The sequence below is a fragment of the Scophthalmus maximus genome, chromosome 12, assembly GCF_022379125.1.
Source record: "Scophthalmus maximus strain ysfricsl-2021 chromosome 12, ASM2237912v1, whole genome shotgun sequence".
Lineage (NCBI taxonomy): Eukaryota > Metazoa > Chordata > Actinopteri > Pleuronectiformes > Scophthalmidae > Scophthalmus > Scophthalmus maximus.
In genome coordinates, this window is record NC_061526.1 from 11470607 (window position 1) to 11494541 (window position 23935).

General features: G+C 44.1%; 1 protein-coding gene across 3 annotated transcripts in view; it reads right to left on the reverse strand.

Moving 5' to 3' along the window:
• Positions 1–1847: 1847 nt before the first annotated feature.
• ano2b (anoctamin 2b) overlaps positions 1848–23935 on the reverse strand; it is a 53760-nt gene continuing 31672 nt past the window's right edge. For all 3 annotated transcript variants that reach the window (XM_047336509.1, XM_047336508.1, XM_047336510.1), the window contains 6 exons: positions 21983–22125; positions 17415–17567; positions 16996–17048; positions 15785–15957; positions 5899–6004; positions 1848–4651 (listed from right to left, as the gene is read on the reverse strand). In XM_047336509.1, the coding sequence (XP_047192465.1) occupies positions 4271–4651; positions 5899–6004; positions 15785–15957; positions 16996–17048; positions 17415–17567; positions 21983–22125 (1009 nt within the window). In that variant the 3' untranslated portion in view covers positions 1848–4270. The remainder of the gene's footprint in view (positions 4652–5898; positions 6005–15784; positions 15958–16995; positions 17049–17414; positions 17568–21982; positions 22126–23935) is intronic.

Sequence of the window (23935 nt, forward strand, 5' to 3'; positions counted from 1 at the left end):
CGATCGACACGTTCTCCGTCGGTGGTCCGACCGACGCCTACTCCAAGTCGCCAGTCGGTGGGCTGATCGACATGTTCCCCGTCGGTGGTCCGACCAACGTCTGCTCCTCGTCCCCGGTCAGTGGACCGACCAACACATTCCCCATCGTTGATCCGGCCAATGCCTGTTACATGTCTCCAGTCGGTGGGCTGATCAACACGTCACTCGTCGGTGGTCCTGCCTAACCCTCCTCGTCCCCAGTCGGTGGGCTGATCGACATGATCCCCGTCGGTGGTCCGACCAACGTCTGCTCCTCGTCAGTGGACCGATCGACACGTTCCCCGTCGTTGGTCCGGCCAATGCCTGTTACATCTCTCCAGTCGGTGGGCCGATCGACGCGTCACTCGTCGGTGGTTCAGCCGAACCCTCCTCGTTCCCAGTCGATGGACTGATCGACACGTTCCCCGTCGGTGGTCCGACCAAGGCCTGCTCCACGTCGCCAGGCTGAGGGCCGATCGACACGTCCCTCGTCGGTGGTCCGACCGACGCCTGCTCCACGTTGGCAGTCGGAGGGTCGCTCGTCGGTGGTCCAGCCGAACTCTGCTCCTTCTCGCCAGTCGGTGGGCCGATCGTCACGTCCCTCGGCGGTGGTCCGACCAAGGCCTGCTCCACGTCCCCGTTCGGTGGGCCGACCGGCGTGTCCCTCGTTGGTGGTCCGACCGGCGCCTGCTCCATGTCCCTCGTCGGTGGTCCGACCAACACCTGCTCCACATCGCCAGTTGGAGGGCTGATCAACGCGTCGCTCGTAGGTGGTCCAGCCGAACTCTGCTCCTTCTCGCCAGTCGGTGGGCCGATCGATCCGTCCCTCATCGGTGGTCCCCCGGAACTGCTATGCCTGCCTGCCAGGCCTCCTGGCCGTCCCCCAGAACTGTCGTGCCGGCCTGCAAGGCCTCCTGGCCGTCCCCCAGAACTGTTGTGCCTGGCTGCAAGGCCAGCCTCCGGGCCTTCCCCCAGAACTGCTACGCCTGCATGCCCGGCCTCCGGGCCGTCCCCCAGAGCGCCTACGCCTGCTGAAACCCCCCAGCAAAACCCCTGTCCAGTTCCCCAGTGACAGTTTTTTTTCAGTCAGTCCTGGCCCCCTTCCACCCACCCTGCTCTGTGTAGATTTTTTTTTTTGGACCGTCTGGAATTCGGTCCTTAAGAGGGGGGTTCTGTCATGAGCTTGTGTTTTCATTTCCTGTTTTATTTTGAATTAGTTCCTTGTGTTGTTTCACTTCCTGTCCTGTGTCTTGTTTTTGCTGTGTCTCCTGCACCTGTTCCTAATGTGTCTCACCTGTGTTCTAATTGCCCTGCCCTCCTTGTGTGTATTTAGTGTCTGTGCTTCCCTTTGTCTGTGTTGGATCGTCTGTTTTTTCTTGTCTGGCCCAGTCTGTTCCTGCCTGTTGTGTTTTCCCCAGTCTGTCCTGAGACGTCTGTTCCTGGTCGTCTTCCCCCAGTCTGTTTCTGTGCTTTCCCCCTGGCGCCAGTATTTGGATTATCGTTTTTTGCTACATCTCGTGGACACCCTTGGTTTGACTCTGTTTTTGTTTTATTATTAAATATCCTTTTTTTCATCACCTCTGCATTTGGCCCTGCTTCCTGCTCGGCCCTGACAAGATGAGATGGAGAAAGTCAGAGAGAAACAACGGAACTTTTCTTTTGACCAACTACCTTTTTAGCGCACCTGATCTACTGGTTACCCCCCAAAAAAATCCTTCCCACAACACCAACCAACCCCTCACAGTTTTCCTTTACTCTCTCCATGTCACGCCAATAGAAAATTAATGCCTACAAGCAGAGAAGCCTTAAAGAAGAAAACAGATACCTGGGATGATTTCATATATATTTAAAATGCATCTCCTTGCTTGTACACGTGGGATCATCTGAATACAGTGCTGCTAATTGGTCAGTGCCACATACTGTACCAGGAAGCTCAGACACTTCAGCCTTGTAAATGTATTATTTTTTTCCTTTGGCCGGGAAACTCACTATAAGGACTATAACTCTCCGGGAAAAAGGAAAAAAAGGCCAAGGTAGAAAATAGAAAAGAACAGACCAATGAGATACAAGCAAAAAGATCACACATGTACAAACTATTTCACAATCCGTCAACAATCATGTATTTAGGAACTTCTTGAACAGCTTAAGTACGGTGAGAATCAGATGAGGGTGAACATTTCCTGTCTTGAGTGACAAAATCCAGTAAAACACCACCGATCACAATGTCCTTGTCTAGAGTCCACGTGAATACATTGAAAGTTAACAGTCTGTCCTGCAGTACTATACGGAGATGCAATGTTGTATAAGAAATGCAAGAGCAGTCACAAGGCCTCTGAAACAGCACTGAGGGTTCACAGCATGTTAAAGGGGCAGTAAGCGATTTTATACATATACATTTTATATATGGGGGGGATCTGTTTTTTTCGGCCCTGGCTCTGTAAATTGAAAACAAAACAAAAATGGTGCGGACTGAACTACACAACACCAGGTGTGCAGTTTGTAAACATCACTCCCCGACACCTTAAACGTGCAAGCAAATGACGCTACGGCTCGAGGACGTGTCAGTGCTCTAAACGACAGAGAGAGACAAGCTTTCTCCAAAATCGCTTACCGGCCCTCTAACGTAAATAGAACTGGATATGCTGTTCAGAGACGGCGCACAGCAGTTCCATTGAAAGACGCTCACTGTGTAAAACCAGAAAAAAAATGTGTACGTCTCATCTGAACAACAAGACAGCAGAGTGGATCAGATCTGTCAACACACCCACGCTTGAAGTTGAACAGAAATAAATCAGTTAATTGGTAGCCAAGGAATCAGAACAGAGTATATATGCTTGGTGTTTGTTTTGACTTACCAAACTTAATTCAATTCAAGTTTAATTTAATTCTTATGCCAAGAGAGAGCAATCTAATTTCGCATTCCCAAAGGGGGCCTGGATTTTTGATTGGGATTCCCAATGTTATTTGAATGGTCCAATACCTTGTGTAGATATTGGAGTGCTGCGCATCTGTCGAAGATGCTAGAACTCCATATTTGCATCATGTGGAGCAAACAGCACTTGTTGAAATAACAAGGACGAAGAGTGACATCAAGCGAGGAGCAGAAACTAACCAAGATGAAATCTGTGTATGGGGCTGATAATCGACAAACCCCCAATATGGCTGCCAGAATTTGCACAATTATAACTTCTAATGTGAGCTCTTCTTCTGTTCAGGTATACATGTAGGTACAGGTATTTTATTTTGAATGAATGCTTATGATGTGACAAAAAAAAAATTGAAATACTGTCTTGCTCTCTGCTATTCACACTTTGTGGCTTTCGCTTTGCATTCAGTGGTATTGTGTAAGTGTCTAATAAGCAGCTACAGCTGTAAAAAAAAAAAAAAAAGCCATTCATACGGCTAACAGGAAACATGCTCCGCAATCCATCTAATTCTAAAACGGCAGCTCGGACTGGAATGAAATAGTGGCACACAACGATGTGCCACGTTGGCATGTGCGTCCATCCATCAACATGTAGGTCGAGGCGGGAGACAATGAGCAGGAGCTGGGCAATGACCAGCGAACCGATTCAAAGTGATTCCTGAATTCTGTGGAGGGAAAAAAATTAGCTCGAAGACAGCTGATGGTGTAAAGAACAAAAAACGTATTTTCTCTTCTATGAGGCTTGTGTGCTCTCAGTAACGAGTATTGAAAAAAAGGGGAAATGTGGAATGTTGGAGCTGCTACAAATTTTGTTATCAAACAAAATTACATAAATAGTATAAGCACATATATAGCAAGAAAAGTCTGAGCCACAACATCCACCAATCCACCAGTTCATTACTGAATCTGTCCATCGGTTCATACATCTGTCTTGTCTCTCCCAGGTTCCTGTCACACTACATTGTTCAGCCTAATACAGCTATTATTGCTTGTCTACGCTATGAAGCTAGTGTTCCTCACTAAGTTATTTATTTTTTACCAAAAAGTAAAAATGGGAACACTATTGGGCGAACAGTCGGAGCGAAATCGGAGTACAACATTGGACCCGTGTGCACATTGCACGTCTGACCAAACTGAGGCCAATGAATCTAATGTCACGTTTTTGAAAATGAGGCCGCGATGTCTTCAATCACGGCACTACTGCGTCTCACACACCAGGACACGAGAGACACAGGCAAAGACGTATACAGACCAAATCACCCCGAGCAACACAGTCCCGAGGCCCAGCTGAGGGACCCCCCCACGTGTGTGTGTGTGTGTGCGTTGTCACACCGCTGTGTGTTTCGAATTCTCGTTTTCATTCGTCGGCAGAGTCTTCCTGGTGACCTGGCTGAAGCTGGCGGCCCGACACCTTGCCCTCTGCCCTCCTCCTCCATCTCCGGACGAGGCCTGCGTGGGGCCTGGGGGTAGAGTACTGTAGCGGCCAGGGACGGCGAAGCCCTGTCCTGCATGGGGCCTTTTGCTGCCTGGCTGTTGGTGGGTGGTGTCCTTGGCGAATAGGCTCTGGATGAGCTGGAACTTCTCCTTCTCTTCCCTTAAGAAGACGTCGACCAGGAGCTTCTTCTCCCGTTTGAGCTGCTGCATGATGGTTTTGGGGACGTCGGGGATCCCCCAGGCGACCATGAGGCTGAGGAACATCACAAGGTTCTGGAGGAGAAGAGGGGGGGAGGAGGGAAGAGGGATGGATGGAGAGAGATGGCTTAGAAGGGTGACAGGTGGAAGAACATTTTTTTTTGTGGCAGTTTCAAGGAATCTACGGCAGAATTTGTAGGTGCAATCAGGTTTTCAACACAAATGCACCCATGTTGAAGGGAAATTCTGAGCCTTAATAAAAACAAAAAAGATTGTACAACATGGAACAGTTAATATTATTCTGTCTTTCTCTTATGTTGGAGATAATCATGCTGGAACCACAGTTCAGAAGTCCAACTTTATCATGGATTCAGTGAGTTGTACACCTTTAAAAGATTGCTACATCCGTTATGAGACAATACAGTTTTTAAATTACCAATGGATGTGCGGAGACAATTGAAAATGTAAAAATGTGATAAAACTTCGTGGAAGTTTCTGGAGCTGTAAGGATCGTAATTTTTCAGATATTTTTGACGTGGATTTATGGCCATGTATTCACAGTGGACACCAGATAGTGACACCCGTGGAAGGTGTAAGTCATGCTGATTTTAAAGAATATTTATCAGCTCTGGGCGTTCAGGTTTGACTGAGTTATGAGTATGATTTCACACTACCCTTCCCTTGTTTTGCTCCCTCCGCCAACCCCCCCTCGAAACTTGTGCTTCGCGGTCCGAAAAGAGCCTCTGATCTAGAGACACGGTAAAGAATTTCCTGACACCTGTTCATGTGTTTTGACGCTGAAAAGCGATCCGTCTTTAGCAGTAATGAAAGATAAAACGTCTCCGACAGCTCTGCCCTTGTCGGACATTTGGTGGGCACATGTCAGGAAGGGGTGAAGGCCAAAAAAAGAGCCGCTCATCAAATGAAGCCGCTCGGTAATGTCCCTGACCATAATGAAAGTGAAGCATGATCCACCTGATTAAAACTGACTGGCCCGCAACTGCATGCACACACAATCACTTTATATGTCTTTTTATTGAACAAATCAGTTCCGTATTACCAAAACCATAAAATGGGCTCATACGCAATGTATAAATGCAAAGCAGATGGTGGGCTTTCTTGTACATTGCAGTGTAACTCATGAACTGAAAAAAAATAAAAAATAAAAACTACGAACATGTGTGCACCTGCTCCAGACCTCTCGCTGATGCCTGCGGCATGTGCAATTTGCTTATCATTTGCTTCGTATTGTGCAATTTCTCTCCGTCGTCTGACGGAAAATTAGCAGCAGATCATAGGCGATAAACAGCGGGCTCACGTACTTGGAACAATATGACGAAGGCCAGTCTTGCAGCGAGGACGCACCAGTACTGCTTGGAGAACTGGTAGGCGTCCGGGGACCAGGGGGGTTCCCTGTAGTCTTTGTACCTAGGGGTGAAAAAACACATGTGCGTACAATTGGGATGCTGAAAAAGGACATTTATTTTGCTTTATTGTTTCATGCTTTGTTGGGAATTTTAAAAATCTATGTGTATATTGGATATATTGACTGGAATCAACTGGATCGTTAGCATGAGCAGCAGCATGGTTGAGCACGAAAGAAAAAAAGGACCACCCAGAGAAAAACAATTCCCAGTCAAAGGATAATCCAATAAAAAAACGCCACCCACACTGTTTGACAGGTGATCGCCTGGAGATGCAGCTTATCGTCTTTAACCTGTCTCTGACAAACTTGCCCCCCTCCGCTATTATGTTCAATCCTGATTTATCTTTACCGGGCTGGGACATGGCCTCATTACAGTACAACATATACGACTCCTCCACCCGGCTTGGGATCTGAGACAAAGCGCAATAAACTTTAGTAGGACTCCTCTCCTTGGTTTTCCTTGTAGTAAACACTCTTTATTGTGCCGGCGAAACAAACGGCCCGAAAATGCATACCACATGTCGCGCCAGCGGCGCACAGCGCGCCCAGATCGGAGATGGAGAGGAAAGCGAGAGACTTGGGAGAGGGAGAGAGAGAGAGAGAGAGAGAGAGAGAGAGAGAGAGAGAGAGAGGAATGAGGCAGGAGTACAAGGGGGAAAGGTGAAGATGAACAGCGAAAGTAAAAACACACAAAAATAATAGAAAAACAAAGAAAAAGATGTGTCACGGCAGATAAAACACGACTACACAGTGATTTTATTTGACAGGGCAGGTTGAGGATGGGGTCTCACCATGCCGAACACACACACACACAGACGTGTATCTGTTTTGGCCATCAGAAGTGTGAAGCCCAGCTCCAGTTAAAGGCAATGATGGAGTGGAGGTTCTAATACGGGCAAATGAAAACATAGTCCTGAGCCAAACTTTGGCTATTTATAAAAATGTAGGACCTATTTCGGTTGTGCTTTGTTGTCTCAAATAAGAAAAAATACAAATAATAAAAAAGTTCAACATCACTTAAGGTAAATTTTTCCCTTACTGGTCACTGGCAGACTTCTGTTTTGAACCAAGCCGGCCGAGTCAAGGCCGACCGAGTATTAGATGTGTTGGGTGCACGGACTGCAGGTATGGTGCAAGTGTTGGAGAAAAAAATAACATAAAATACAAAGACTATGCAGTAATGTAACCCCGTGGCAGCCGGACAACGCAGGCGCCGGAGCTGATGAATCTGTTGGCTGCCGTATCAAAGAACAAAGGGCAAGATGCGGCCACGGTGTTCGATGTTCAGCGCGTTTTTCAGGGGGAAAAGGGGCGTGTCCCTGTGGCCCATCAATCCGAGGAGCACAATGAGACTGGAGATCTGGAGTTTGACGGAAACTTTTGATGCTTTTTTTTTCGCCGTTTTCTGTCCGTCTGCTGTCACGAAAAAAGGCAAAAATGGAATAAAAGGAAGAATGATTAGAAAAGAGAAACTTATTATGCATGTACGGACAAACGTCTGTTTTTTTACAACATACCTACACTGACAGTTCAGATGAGACTTCTTCTGAAGTTTCAGCATTCACTGGAGCAAAGCCAAGCTGTTTCCATGTGGATGCCATCACTCCTAAATAACATAAATAGGGTCTCGACCTCAACTTCAGGGTTTATTCATAATGTAGCTACTCGGATGCAGTCAGTCATTCACATTATGGAAATAAAAATTAAACTCTTCAGCAAAACAGCCAGTTGAGCTGACCGCGTGGGTGTGCATGCTTAAAAAAAAAACGGAACCACAAAAACGCATTTATCGATGAAAGAGCAATAAAATGACAATAAAGTTTTATTTTACAGCTTTAAGTTTAAACCTTATGAACATGAACATGAACCTGAGGGTAAAAATAAATTATAAATACATTTTCAGTCATAATCATTCGTACTACGGCGTACTAAGGCCATTGTAGGAAGAAAAAAAACTGAGCCGTGGGAGGTGGGTAATATTTCGAGAAACAAATGAATTTCAGTCATTAAAGTTGTAAATTTGCGAGAAAAAAACCAACCTGGCTATTGTCATGGTTTTTGTTATGATTTTAATGTCAGGAATTCTGTGTTATTATCAATAATTATTATCCCCCTCCCCGGATCCGGGATGTAAGTTTTTTTCTACAATGGCCCTAATACGCCGTCATACATTCGTGCAAATGCTCTCAAGGTTATGTAACTTTTTTTATGAAGAGCAGTCACTGCAGTCAAAAGGGATGATTACAACATGATCGAATCGAAAAGTTCTTCTGCTCAGATCGTTTTGTGCAGACGTTGCTTTTTTCCCATCAATTGTCATTTCCCATCGGTTGCTTGAACAACATTACCATTACAACTATGATATTATTATGAGTGGTTTTATCTGTGATGAGCAAAGACGAGGTCTGAAGAGGTCAGAGAACTGACTCATCGGTGTCTTTGTGGCTGGAGCAACAAAATAAACTAGTGTTACACTTGAATCATGGTGGCTGGATGTGAGCACACGCGCAGCGATGTGCGATTGATTCGAGCACAGAGCAGAGAGATTGTTTTCAGTCAAATGTTCTTCTCAGCCTTTGTGGGTGAAATATGTTGCTAAAAGCCCTTCACCCGTTCACATACAGTATTTCAAAGTGCGAGGAGTCGGGAACACACACCAGACGGTTCTCCGGCAGCAGAATCCTGATTGTGGCAATCTACCAGCTCTCTATAGATCTGTTCCAGCAGGGGCCAGGAGGAGTCCTCCATATTCATCAAAGAGTTGTGTACAGTGAAGGAGGAGCGGGAGGGGGGTGACTCGGCCAGAGTGGGGTCTGCAGACCCTCTTGGCTTTATGTTACCATCATTCCTTTCAAGGCAAGTGCTGGGACACAGTCACGCTCTTTGTGGAGCAAAAGTCTTTAGGCAGAAATATCCATCCTCCCGAATCACTGAATGCACAGATGAGATAGATGAGATTTACTGACAAAGGTTTGCATTATGTGCAGCTATAGCTGCACGCGGGGCCAGTCGGCAACAGGGCATTAAGATAGCCAAGTAAAGCAATTCGACTAATCATATTCGTCACTCATCAAAACGCATGGCTTGACAAAAAGAAAGACAATCAGAGGCAATCGAGACGAAAACTACGTTTTCAGATGTAGTAGATATAATCAAATCATTACACATTTTCTCTGCAGCTCATGATGAGCCAGTCAATGAATGGGGCAATGGCAGATACTGGGTTGGTCATAGACTGTACATGAAAACGAATATAGTCCCTGGATGCGGAAAGTAAAGCCAATGCGGATGTGCCTGAAGCCAGTATTCTATATTCTCACCACCAGGGGGCGACTCTGCTGGTTGCAAAAAAAGTTTCTATAGAGGTCTATGAGAAAAATGACTCTACTTCTCACTTGATCTATAACGTCAGTCAACATTTTACCGAGGGGTTTATGGTCTCAATCTCTAGATTCAAGTCTCCACTTATGTAAAATGTTGGTCTCGTTTAGAGTAAAACTGAAGCTAAAGCACAGTACGCGTTGGAGTGTTGGGGCATGTGTGATTGACAGCTAGAACTTCCCAATTGGTGAATTGGCCGCAGCAGTAGGTGGACGTGTGGCGGATGAGCTCTAAGTCAGGCCCAACGCTCTGTCCGATCGCGGTTACTTCCGCATACAAAAAAAACAAAGATGGCGCCAGCCCAGATGCGAAACTGGAGAATTCAAGTATTACCAATGGGTGACGTCATGGTGGGTTGCCACTTGGTACTGACATTGAGTTTATGTCCACTGTAAATGTAACCGCGAGGCCAACACGACAAAATGTAACGCGAGACATGACCTTGGCCAGACGGTGAAGAAGAACAACTGCCACGGTTCCACTCCCAGCCACAGCAGCTCGGCTGCAACTCTCATCTTCACCCCTCTCTCTCTCTCTCTCTCTCTCTCTATCTGTCTTCTCACATTTCCACTCGCTCTCTGCACTAAAAACTTTAACATTGGGCCGTAACTTTATATGTGTTGCCGATATGTTTTTTATCTCTGATCCACTCCTTCCAATCGCAATCCATTGGCTAGAACCACTATAACATTAAATGTAATTTGGACTTCGAGCCCTGTGATAGACAGGCAACTTGCCTCGCTGCCCAACGTCAGCTGGGATCGACTCCAGGCCACAGCAACCCCGGAAACCATAAGCGATATATAGCCGATGGATTGGATTTGAAGTTTTTATATATACGGCTACGCTTAAAACTGAAATAGCTACCTGCGTTGTATAAGCCTTATGCAATTAGAAATGCAAATGAAAAAAAGGATTGCAGGAAACTGCGATCACACCAGAAACTGTCTTTTACAGTGAGAGTAGAGCCCTTCAACATATCAGAGTGAAGTTTTGAGACGACTGACACAGCATAATGCCTCTTTCATATCCACATGCGCGCTGTCGTGGAAAAAAAGGCCCGATTGAGCTTATCTCACTAAGTACTTGACTCGCAGTATAGAAATAACATGAGAGGGCGGGCGATGTGTGTCCGTGTGTGTCAGCGAGGTCTCATGGTGTCTGATTCTTTTCTCCTTATACAGTCATGGGTGAGGAATGCTGCCTGGGAGAGTCCGCTCTTCTCTCCCGCTTCTTGATTTTTCCTCTGATCTATTCATCTTTCACTTCTTCGCTCACCGACAATTTACACTGTTTTGTTTGAGATCGACTTCCTGTGTGCGAACTAAACTGTTAGGGACTCACGTCTTGTCAAATTGACTTAACTCGCGTGCATGGAATTGAATATGAAGTATCATTATTGAGAGCATTTTTTCTCCCTTTTTCAGTGTGTCTGTGTGACGTGTGTGTGTGTGCGGTGTTATCTGGACGCTCCATGTTTGGTTATAATGGTGCAGCCCGGCAGCAACTGGAGCATCTAACTCAATATTCTTTCATAAGACTGCGGAATGAGATTACGATTAGTATGTGAGGAACCTGAAAATATGTGTGTGTGTGTGTGTGTGTGTGTGTGTGTGTGTGTGTGTGTGTATGGCCCGTGTATTCCTCAAGTGTTGTGGGGACCTACGAATCTACAGTAAAATTACGGGGACTTTGAAAATGTGTTTTTGTGAGGAGGGGAGCCCTTGTTTACATATTACTGTCTGTAGTCTTTCAAATATATATATTTATTTGTATGTGTATTTCACGCCCTAATCAGTTCAAATATAAGCTATACAGTCATTCTGTTTTTCCGTTTGAGTGTGTGTGTGTTTTTTTGTGCGTGTGTCTGACGAACCCCAAACTTCCATCCTGGTGTCTGTTTATGGTTGTGTGCAACGACATAGCGAAAGGAAAGAACAAAATTCTGCTCCGCCGTGTGTCCAGATTAGTCTTTGAGGGATAAATGGTCCAAAATGGCACAACACCATCTGTCACTTCAGTGGTTTCATTTAGGAGGAATTAAAGGCCATGAGTCGGACTCGAGTTGTTGACAGCTGTTGTACATTTAGACATTTCTGATGCCAAACAAACACATATCTGCTTTTTGCACTTTTGAAGCTCAATTGCATATAACAGGTTTCTTACTTAAAAAGTTGTAGGCATGTACATTATCGTAGATGCACACTTTCACCGTTATTATTTTAAAGTGCCGTAGACCTTATCAATGAGCTCAAAGCACCGCTTACCCTAAAAGCCTGTGCACTTTCAGCAATTTCAATTTTTTGCCCTGACAAACTTAGTGGTGTTTAGGGTGCCGTGTCATTGGTTCAGTTGTGTACAGTTTCTCAAGGAACAAGATAAATCTCAGCACTTTGCTGTAGCATTCAAAATTACATAAATGAGATGAAAAGGAAATCAGGCCTGACACTTACAATTAAAGGGACATATTAGTGACTGTATTTTGTTACATATTATATTACATTTACATTTAATCATGAGGTCAGCTTCTCTGAACTGAATAAAGACCTTTGCCAACTTCTTGTCCGCTCAAGGAACGAGCACTGTTTTTGACAGTGATGGAGCCTAAAAGTAGATGCCTAAAAGTACCAATATCATAATACTTTTGAAAAAACATTTCCTGGTAATGAGAATGATTTGCAACATATGAAAACACTTTGTGGTCAACTTTGCCTCGTTCTTGATTTTACTATCGTTGATTTATCAGTTTGTGTTGCGCATGTGCCGTTTGTTTGCTGTAAATCACTGTCGAGTCCTTTGACTAAATATAATTTGATTTCAACTCAAATTCATGTCAGTAGATGTCTGCAGATTGAGAACAAACAAACAAATAGAAATGATCCCAAGCGCAAAACTGTATTTTCTCTTCCTCTCCACATGAAGATCAGAGGTCAGACAAGGAGAAGAACACCACAGGCTGATGTAATGATTCTCTCGACGTAACCTCAGCAGAGGCTTAGACCTTTAAAGTATCACATTTCAGCCCTGAGAGGCAGGTGACTGGATCTTTTTTCCTCCCCATCGGTAAAACAGGTGAATGTTTTCTGTTCAAGTGTCTTTCATGACAGTGTGAGAGGGAGCTGACATGCAGTAAATAGCAGGACCCCGACACTTTTCGAGCATTATTCTTTTTACTATTTACATGTGTTTTCTACTGTCAAAAGGTTATTTTTTGGGGGGGAAAGGCCAATAAAGTTATGCATCTTTTGGTCATCACAGAGATGAAGTCAGGGCTTCAGGGCTTATGATGAGTGGCAGTGGTTTGTCAAAATACTTGATGTAGTATTTGATTTAAATGATTATATTGCCACGACTGCTGCTGTTTCAATACTGGTGTACTTCATGCTTTTACTTAAAATTCCTTTTATCCAAGAAATCTTTTTTTTTTTCATGTTTTTTGCCAACCAAACCATTGACGTTGTGGTTAAAGGCATGACAACAAACCCCAAACTCACAAGACGTCTACAAGGTGTTTTTAAAAACTTTTTGGATTGTGACACTGAAGCTTAACATGAAACTTAGAGAGATAGCAAGAGAAAGATGCAACAAAGGACCCTGGCCATGATTATTATTACTCTTATTCACCCCTCGTCAACCAGAATGTAAATATCTACTTGAAAATTATTAATTTTTGTATCCTACATCTGTTCTGTTGTCTTTAAAGGAGACTAATTATGCTAATATTCAGGTTCATCATTTTGATTTGGGTTATTACTTGAAAGGGTTTATATGCTCTAATGTTTAAGGAAACATCAGTTTCCTCATACTGTCCGTTCCTTTGGGGACGTGTTACGATGTTACAGAGGCATCGGCCGCACTACTGACGTGCCTTTACAGAGACAAGCTGGGGACTGGAGTGTTCCGAGTGACCAATCGGAGAGGAAGGGGAGAATCAGTCACTTTCCCCACCTCCAAAGTCTCAAAACCAGACGAGCGCATGACTGTCTTACAGTTTAGAGCAGTTGCGAGTGCGTAGCCAAGGGCGTGGTGAACATGCTCGCTGACTGACTGAGAAGTCTTTCTGATCTTTTGTGTGCATGGTTTTGAGCTCACGATAATGTTCATACGCGCACCAGATTTTTTAAGACTAATAAAACGCCATACTGCAACATCCCACACATCCCAAAGAAATGATTAGCTGCCAAATACAGTGTAAATTTACTCAAAACTCTCTAATAAAAAGATTTAAGCAGAATCACTATGTCTGCAAAAGGCCTGGTAGGTGGAAATAGGCTGTAACGTCTGTTTGCAGACACACAGAGGCAGTTCTGTTTTGTCACCACTGTGCAGAATTTATGGTTTACCCACACTTGTATTTCGCACTTCAACGCTGGGATTATAGTATAGAGAAAATATGACTGCAGACACTGCAGGGATGCTCTGCCCTCCGAAGCAGAAACTGACTTCAAGCTCCTCACACAGCTGTTTTTAAAGGTGATTAAAGATTTAAAAACCTCAGGGGTTGGCCTCTATCACACCACCCATCGTTTCGTCATTCGCCTATCCAACTAACTCCAGCCTGCCTTGCCCCCTCTGCATTATTTCGCCATCCTTCCATGCTGCCCTACCCTTTAGCTGCTTCTCCCTCCTCTCTTCCCCCGGATCTTTATTCTTTCCGCATTCTTATCTGATCATCTTCTTCAATGATATCTTTCCATCTCATCGTCCATCCGTTCCGCTCTTGACCCCCCCGTCTACATGCGTGTGCATTCATGCAAGAGTCCCCAAATTAACTGGGTCAAAAAAAGAAAGAGAGCGAGAAAAAGAAAGACAGGAACTCTCTGGAGCATCTGACATACTTTGAATTACTGACTGTGTTGAATCATTCGCCTTGAGCCCTGAGGCATAGCCCACAACATCAGAAGCGAATAGACTGCCTAGATACAGTCTGCACATGCACAATACACACCCCGCAGACACATACACCCTTCTTATAGCATCTTCTAGCCAATTTCACGGCAATAAATTGTTCAGGGTTTGGAGTATCTTGTCATGTTTCGGAAATTATGTACCACACTGTGCTGACACAAAGACTTTATTCTTCTGTTGTAATTCTTTGCTCTCTTATGTAACGGCAGGTCAGCCTCAGCTATCTGTGGGCACTGGCATCCATGACCTTCTCCTCGACAGCGCTCGAACACTGATGTTATGAAAGAGATGTTTGCCACTGGCAGGACTGGAGATGCGGAGAAGATACAATAGTGCACTGTCTATGATTATGCACTGATGGGGCGATGTTGGCGTTGTGACAGTATCTATGATATCCATGGCATTGTCTCAGGATTCAGAATGACAATGTGGGTAGGTGTGTGTTTCAGGCCTAGACGACAGCTGCAGCTCAAACCAAAAACTACTTGGGTCACCTGATGTGTAACATTCACATTGTGCTCGATTTAACCTCATTCACCACTTTAAAGGAAATCTGAATCTATTCAATAAAATCCAAGAGGAAACATCAGTTCCATCCCATCTTAGACTCAAAAGGTTTTCATTCGATGAAATAGGCTTTTGATGGTCTAAAATAGGATTACCTACAGTTTGAATTAAATGAGTTTATCCTGTTCATGGCGTAGATATTTTATTCTTTATTAACCAAAAAGCTCTTATAATGTATGAGTCCAACTGAATAAGTAAGACGTTGAATACCAAACACTACGTCGCTCTATGCAGATGATATGTTATTGTACATATCAAATGCTGACATCAATTCCCCACCGTTCACTCTCTTTTTCACTCTTTTGGTACCTTGTCAGGATACAAAACCAGCTATGCCTTTAACTCTGCAGTGGCTGCTTTATGAAATTCATATCACAAATGAAAGAATATCCTGTATGGCTTTATAGCACAAAACAGAGTGAGTGTGCTATTATTTAAATGCGAGGGCTTGCAAAGTCTGAACAGTTAAGGACTGTTATTATTTTACATGGCTTCCAGAGTGAATAAAGGAAAGTGCGAGCAAGAGACAGAGACATCCTTCTGTCAGATTAAATGGACTCTAGACTTGAAATAACCATGGCAAAGATAGTTATTTGCTGATGATACAGACAATGAAGGGTGTTGTTTATGTATTTTTTAATGTCAACATTATACTGTAAAGCTATGACAAGACAGGGCAACGTTGTTTTACTTGGAAGAAATATCCCTCAAACTAAATTCCTCTGATGAATAAATGTTTGTGTCAAGAGATTTATAGAGTTGAAATGGCTGCAGCAACTTGCAGCAACAGGAAAATCAAAAAATCAAAAAACAAGATAAAAGCGAGGGGTTGATCTAGTTTTGCTGAATTCACCAATCACAGTATTGCGTGCGTGCATGTGTGGTTGTGTGTGTGTGTGTGTGTGTGTGTGTGTGTGTGTATTTACCGGCAGAGGGTGATGTCTCCGGAGTTGTGCGGTGCCGTGCCCGGTTTAAAACTGGACACATTGAAGTGGGAGAGTGTGTGGTCAATGAAGCCGTGCATGGTGCCAGTCTGACTGTACATGTACTGGTAGACCAGCCGGGGGATGAAGTCTGATGTGAAGGAGATCACGAAGGCCTCCAGGGAGAAAGAGAGACATGGAGACAACATGAGGCAGAGACATATTTTTTTTGTCAGCCCTGTTAAAAATCAAAGCATTAGAAGATTGGTTTAGCCAGTCAATGTTGTTATTTGCCAAATCTCCCCTTTTAGTTTTCGTGTAAGAGGTTCAGGGGTCAAGCTGACTTTTTTTTTCAGATGTTGAAAAAGGACTGGCAGCAGAAACATCTAATAAACTCTATATAACTGATAGATGCAAAGTACATTCGCAAAAGGGGAATTCTGCTTCCAGTTTTCCACTGCCTTAAAGCTCCCAGGGCGGCTTATGTGTGTATGTGTGTCCAGTGCCCCATAGCTCTTGGATAAATGAAAAACTCCTGCTGCTTGTTTTTTCCAAATCCTCCATAAATCTGCTTAGTATTAAAAGTAAACGGAGTAGCGTTTAGTTAGCTATTCAAGGACAAATCCCGAGCAGAACTTTCCTGACCTGCTACAAATCCACATACCTCCACTTCCACAGATGAGCATATATGTTTTTTTTTTAGACATAAATCTCATAAGGTCATCACGGATGAGAATTTCGTTTGTATTAAATATCCACTACCATCATTGTAGACAACAGACAACTTACAGTTTATGCAGGACAGAGAGCTGTATCACATAGGGGAACGTTGCACAGAAGTTTGAGGGCAGTGGTAAAGTACTGTCGTTTTAAGGTTTTAAGGTAAAAACTACATTTTGTTGCTTTACATCTCGTTACCCTGAGTAAAATGTTATCCAGTGTTATCTTGAAAAACACTTTTCTTATCTTATAATAGTCATTGAAGAGGCTGCTGAAGTCACCTCGGTGAGGGCAACTTACTCTCTTACCACTAACAACAATGACAATTCATTAAAGTGTAAACGGGCCTATGTGGGATCTTTAAATAGACACAATATGTTGCCTACAGTACATACGTCACTATAGAGTATGGTCATGTATTTATCGTACATTCACCTTCATCACTAATTTACTGAGCAGATTGTAGAAATGCCAGACCCGGCATTAATACTTACATTTATAATGACTGAGAACTTCCCCATTCCACTCAGTATGTTGTACCATATACCTATAGATAGAAGAGCAAGCGTGAGCAAGCGTACATACATCCATGCTGTCATTTGCATCTGTTTTTTATTGAGAGGTTTGTGCTACGCAGGCCGTATCCATAGATCTTTCACGGCACTGTCTTGTGAGACCCCTCACGGGCAGCATCCACAGAGGATGTGAGAGAATTTTCTGTCCCACGGCTGACTCACAGGATGACGTTTTGGCTTTGTGAAGCATCTCAAAAGTCGTATGGATAAACATATCATTCAACAATGCACAGCAGTCAAGTGTTAACCTTGGCGTGGCGTCTGCGACGGCGATCCACACGCCAAGGGAATGCAATACTTAATTTGAGGGATTCTTCACACGCGTCGGATCAGCTCACCAATGTCTTTAGCCCGTATGGCCACTGGCCTGCGTAGCTCCGCGACAAACTTCTTGGCGTCCAGTCGGATCTCGATGACGTTGTTGAGCAGGGCGAAGAGAGGAGCGAGGGGGAACGACGCCACGAACAGGGAGACGAAACCAAACTGGATGACTGCGGCAGGAGAGAGAGAGACGGGCGATGACTAAACATGCAGTAGTGTTGTTACATTTGGGAATGAAGGGAATATTTATAACGGGGGTCTGTCATAAATTGAGACTATACAGTATATGTGGTGTGAGCATTTGTGTGTCTAAAGAGGAAGCCGTTATTTCCACCAACATCCCGCTGCTTCGGGATCGCGGCAAAATGACATGTGTTCACTGGAGGCCAACAATAAAGGCATTTTCAACCGTCAGTCCTGGTGATGACTTCCACTGCAGTTTGCAAATAAACAAAATCGGATACTTGCGAGGGTTCGAACACAGGGTGGTTTACATCAAGTTTCCTCAACAACAAAAAACTGATTGCTTTAGATGTATTTGGGCTGTATTTAGATGGGCTTACTTAACAATGGCTACACTTACATCTACACCAGTTAGACAATCACATGAGGCCCGTGTAAATGCTGCACTGATGATAGACTGTAATTACGCTTCCAGTTGGACATAGAGTAGGATTTTGAAAACATTTAGTGTTTAGTGGTGGCTAGAAAAATGCAAACGGGGCAGACTATAGCTCATGGTGCTATGCTATCTATGTGGAAGCGATAGAAGGTCTGAATTTCCAGTGGGAGCAGCAGTTCTGCAAAATATACAATATACTACTGCACGCGCTCCGTTACGTCGCCGTCGCTGTAAAATGAATCACATCACGTCGGCCGTTTCTGCCATGTGACGGAAGAGAAAGGTTGACATGTGGGAAAGGGAATCAACGTAAACATTGCAAAAGAAAGAAAGAAAAAAAACCTGATGGACAGTCGTGAATGTTGTTCGTCCGGTCGGGAGTCACACTGTCTGAGCTGCGTTCTCAGATGAGGCCTTTTTAGGTCAAACACACTTCGCTGCTTTTTTGGGGGGATAAAGCAGTGTGCGGAACTATGTGTTTATATTTGTTTATGATAACCCGCAGACACATCATCCATGACTAAAACTAAGGTTGATGGGAATTCATTGTACAGTGCATCACAAATACACACCAACACTGTGGGGCCGCTGGCAGGAGCGCAATAAATAGTTCAATAACCAGAAAAGCCAAGCTGCGTTGAAGATATAAGTGCTAGTGGACCATGGGTCAATAGCAAAATGTAAACTAAATGAATTAAGACCAGTAAATGAAAAACCACATCCACCTGCCTCCTGGGAATGTGGAAAAGCATGCATGAGAGAGGCGAGGCGTTTTTTCCCCGGCCTCTGGCCGAACACGCGGCACTGATCCGAGTGGGGGAACTTCAGCGGTGTGGGAACTGGGGGTTTCCAGCCAGCCGGAGACGGACGGCCTCCGCCGAACAGACAAAGAGCAGCGAGGAAGAAAATACGACAGCAGGGCAGTGAGCGCTAGAGGGCAAGATTAGAAACGACCTTGTTATCTATACCTGAGACGAGGTTGATGGGTTCGGGGCCGGCCCAGGCACACACACACACACACACACACACACACACACGCATGCACACACACACACACACACAGTGCAAATACAAAGAAACCCACGTGCACACAGCGACACACACACACCTTAACATATAAGCAGAGGGGCTCCCAGATACAAACACAAATACAACACGGTTGTAATACAAACCCGGGGACTACCTGTTCACACACTGACAACTACGTGCGAGTGTGCGTTTGCATGTAGCGCTCAGACATTTCTGACATTCCTCACTGTGTCGGACCTCTTCTCTCCGGTTCTCTCGCTCCCACCTCCCTCTGGCCTGAATATCACTTTAAAAAATCTCCGTTCAATATCATGTCGCAAAGTCTAAACATTAACATCTCAAAAGACCTTTTCTGAACAGTGGAAGACTTGAACGTAGATCTTGATACCACCGAACGACACAGGTAGCAGCTGTGATATAAAATAGAACATGTCAAATCAATCTGTGTATTTTTGAGTTGTAATTATCATTTGTCCTGTAGTACATACAGTATATTCCTGAGTCCCTCAGCCTTGTCCATCTTTTAGTGCGTTCTAAGCTGGTGTTGGACCCCACATTTACAAGAACATGTCTCACGTAGAAAAAAAGGAATACATTTTACCAACCAAATTGCTATTTACAGTTTCACCACAATTTAAATTTTACCTCTCTGAGCAAGATATGGCCAGTTTTTTCTGGTTCACAATCCTCCTCGTACTGTACATACAAATGTTGCCAGTTTATAAAGTCAAGCATCATATTGCATGTTTAGCTTCAGTCTGAGGACCAGGAGGATCTATTTTTTCTTTATGGATTTGTCTCTTTTTAAAATCATTTCCATTTAATCCATTCTTTTAATCTTAAACACAGTTTTGTGCTTATTATCAATAGTTAAAGGGAATTGTTGGGCGGTGAGGCATGAATGAAAGAAACATTTATATCTGAGTCATACCAGTGTCATGGCTTCGGTGTTGCACCTGCGTTCTTAGAAACACAGAAGCGCTGGGCTGTACCTTTATCGAAAATGTGTGTGCAAAAAAAAGGTGTGTTACCAGCTCCATATAACTTTTATTGGCACATAACTGTTCTTCATTGAACCTATTAAGCGATAAGGGTCTAGGTGAAGACATTTGGCAGACTGACTGTCCAGAAACATTAATGGAACACTACAATTAATCTTGGTTTTATTTCATGATAATCGTGATCACATTTTCTTCTGCGCTGACGTCAACTCATTTTTTTGTTATTGCAGTTGTTTTGTTTTCCTATGTTGAACCTCGACCTCAAATCTTAGGTTACATTTATTATGTCTCTGCCTCCTAGTCTTTGTCAGGATGAAATTTAATGGAGCGCTTGGCTGTTATTTGTGTGATTTATAGGGTTTTCGTCCACCGTGTTTTACCAGTCAAGTCAGGCTAGTGGAGCCAGGCGGCCCGTGGCCCTGCCAGTTTTCCCCCAGTGTCTGAATTCTGGACAAATGCTGATATACGTTCAAGGTTTTATATTTTTAAAAAGTAACCCAGATGTCAAAGCTGAACGTTTTCCATGACTGTTCTGTTTCCCATTTTTCATCGCGGTTCGCTCGCTGTCCGTTCTGTGCGTGTACTGAAGAAAAGAACAACAACCTGTTGTTCCTATTCACAGCCCCGGCTCTGTAGATTGGAGTCAACACATTACTGTACAAGCCCATCAGCAACAGGCTGACAGGGCCTGTGAAATCGTTTGAGAATGTTTGATGGTCCTGCTGGTGGACAGGTAGACAGGTATTGTTGCCGGGGCAACAGCCCGTTTGCCCTGATTGGCTGAACTGCCCCTCTGGAGAAAGAGCCTCAATAAACTTTTCTTTATTTTGTTGTTGTGGCTGCATCAACACGATAAGCCCATCATCAGTAAAGTTAAATCAAATGAAATGGCCATATCATCCAGTTGTGTGTTAGTTTATTTTGCCACCGTCACGTCAGCGATGCCATCTGACCCCGGTCACCTGACTCTGTTTACATTCTCGCACACGGAGGAGCACTGCATGTGAACGTCTTTTTTGTCCAGGCTGGAGCAATAGCCCCTCCAAATGTCTGTGCATGTCCCTGCTGTCCGCAGATGCGGTGGCCCCCCCCCTTCTTTTTTTTTCCCGCTGCATGAAAGCTGGGTAAAATTAGCAGGAGAGTTGTGAGTGTTGCCGTCTGGTGCTGGCATGTTGGTTATGGGAAACCGTCTCGTCCTCCCTTGTATGTTCCCTGTAGCGACAGCAGCTGGAGCAACAGTTTTGCTAAAAAAAAAAATACCTGGGTAACATTTGTTGCATCACTTGCTGTCGTTGTTTGCTCTAAACCCTGGTATTTGTCTATACAAGACTTGAAGAACTGAATGCAGGGGAGTTATGGTTTTTGATAGATTTAAATACTCAGCTGAGATGGACTGTACACATGGAGGAGGAAATATAACTTATGTGTAATCTGCGACTGCACTTACAGTATTAATGGAGTCTGGCTTGGGACGAACATGACTGCAAGTGAATCATCACATAGAGAGCAATGTACACTACTTCTATGAATATATCCTCCACAGTTCTCCACACCAAATGAAGTAATGCATTGTTTGCCAGTGCCTTAAATGTGAAAGACTCCAAAAGCACATGGTCACAGTCATCAGTCACGTTTCTGGTGTCAGGTAAATCTAACACAGGTGGATTTAGATATTTTAAAGCTGGCAAAGGGAACAATAAAAAAACATAAATATATTGTCTCTTTTAAGATCTTCAGTCCAGCCCCAAGGTGCACATTTGGCTGAGAGGCTTGTGTTGGTTCTAACAGATACGGATTACATAACACCTCTTACTCAGTGATGTTCAGGAATACTCATTTTAAAAGTATGTTGGTTCTTAAATGGCGTGTCTGTGTGTGTCTGTGTGCGTGTGTGTGCATGTGTGTGCATGTGTGTGCGTGCGTGCAGACTCACTCATCTCCATGTATTCAGGCGTGAGGCCTTCGAAGGGAGCAAGAGCGTAGTCCAGGTTCCACTGCTGCGGAGGCCGCTCCTCCTCCCGCTCCTCCTCGGCTGAGCCTTTATCCTTCAGCGAGCGCACCAGCTTCTTCAGCTTCCTGTCACGGCAGATGGAGATATTGGCTGAAATTGATCAAAACTCAAAAAAAAATTGAAATACAACATTACAAATGAAGTATGTAATGTTGCCGTGACCACAACCTAAGAGGAATGGAAAAGTCGTTTGATTGATTCTACCATATTTGGCCTGACTGAGAGCTAGTCTCATCTGCGACCTGCACCCATTGGACGGTACTGGCAATACAAACAGTGATTCATCGTCTATTTTTGCTCTAAATGGATCAATGCATCATGCTGCATTGAAGGAGACCTGAAATTAGCGATTGAGACCATAAACTCCTCAGGAAAATGTTTGCTGACGTCATTAATCAAGTGACAAGTGGAGTCGTTTTCTGGTGACGGACTTCTGTGGAGACGGACTTCTGTTTGCCACCGGGGACTCGCCATCTGCTGGTGATTCCAGAGAACACAGGTTTCAGGCACGTCACATTCATGTTCAACCTTATGGAATACTGATGTTAAACTCTTTCAAAGCATTTAAAAGTCCAGTGTTTAGGACTTCTAGGGATCTAGTGGTGGAAAATTAATGTAACATTCATAACCATTTCTGATGTTAAGAATCTGTTGTGCTTTGTTAAGAAAACAAGTCTTTTTTCATCTACATCTGGTGCGGTTCCTCTTCTATTGAGTCCACCATGTTTCTACAGTAGCCCAGAAATAAAAAGAAACGACCTTAAGGGGTTTGATATTCCTTGAAGGCCACTGTTTCTCCTACATGCTTGAAACTCGAGGGTAAGCCGATGGGTTGGAATCTGTTACTTCACCTACCGTAGATGCCACTAAATCCTTCACACTGAACCTTAAATATTGACTCCCTGACAACAACAAAAAATTTTCTTTTTTTTAAGACGCGAGCCATTTGAACTTGTGTATTTATGGGTGTATGGGTGTAATCTGTAAGTAGCTAACTTTCTCTTGAAAAACAGAGGCTGACACGGCCCTGTGCTTGTGAAACATAACAGCCACACAAAGTATTTACAAGGGGGCAGCAACTGTTTTCAGAGAAACGTGTACATTTCCATGGAGACTGGCAGGGGAAGCTGTGCGATGCTGAGAAACAGCCAGGTGGACAGAGAGAGACGTTAAGGTGTTTGGCCTGGGAGTGTTACAGTAAGTATGCGCCTCGGGGTAAATACTTACCACTTACAGTATTAGCGTGTGTGTGTGTGTGTACAGCAGTGCCTGTTGCGTGACCTAGTGTCAGTATGCAAATAAAAGCATGTACTGCATGTAGGTATTACCGTTCGTGCGTGCGTCTGTGCGTGTGAGTGTGTGTACTCCCTGTAGAGACACTAATAAAAGCAGCTGAATGCTTAACTGCAATATTCATATCACACAAACAGAGGTACGTTTTTTGACATGCTTACAAACACATACACACAAACACACAAACAGTCACGTAGACAAGATGTTGACATGTCTATTCATGTATCACACTCTCCGCACACGGTCAGAGGCAGTTATGTTGTTTCACCACAAGGCGATGTCTAGGTCATGGGTCAAAAAATGTAACCAGACTTGCCTCTGAACGATTAATGAGCAATGTGTCGATATGAATGTGAGGGAGCTATAGACCAACAACACAGTTTTATGCAACTTTCAGCCGGGTGTAAAACTGAGCGTCTGAGACGCAGAATCACTGTGTTACTGTGTGAGGATGATATACCGTGGGATCCCAAAGACACACACCATGGGCCCACCTAAAGAAAAAGAAAAAGAAAAAGCTTTCTTGCACCTCTCCAACTCCCACTACCACGTTCTAAGTTTTGGAAATGAGTTCCATTGTTC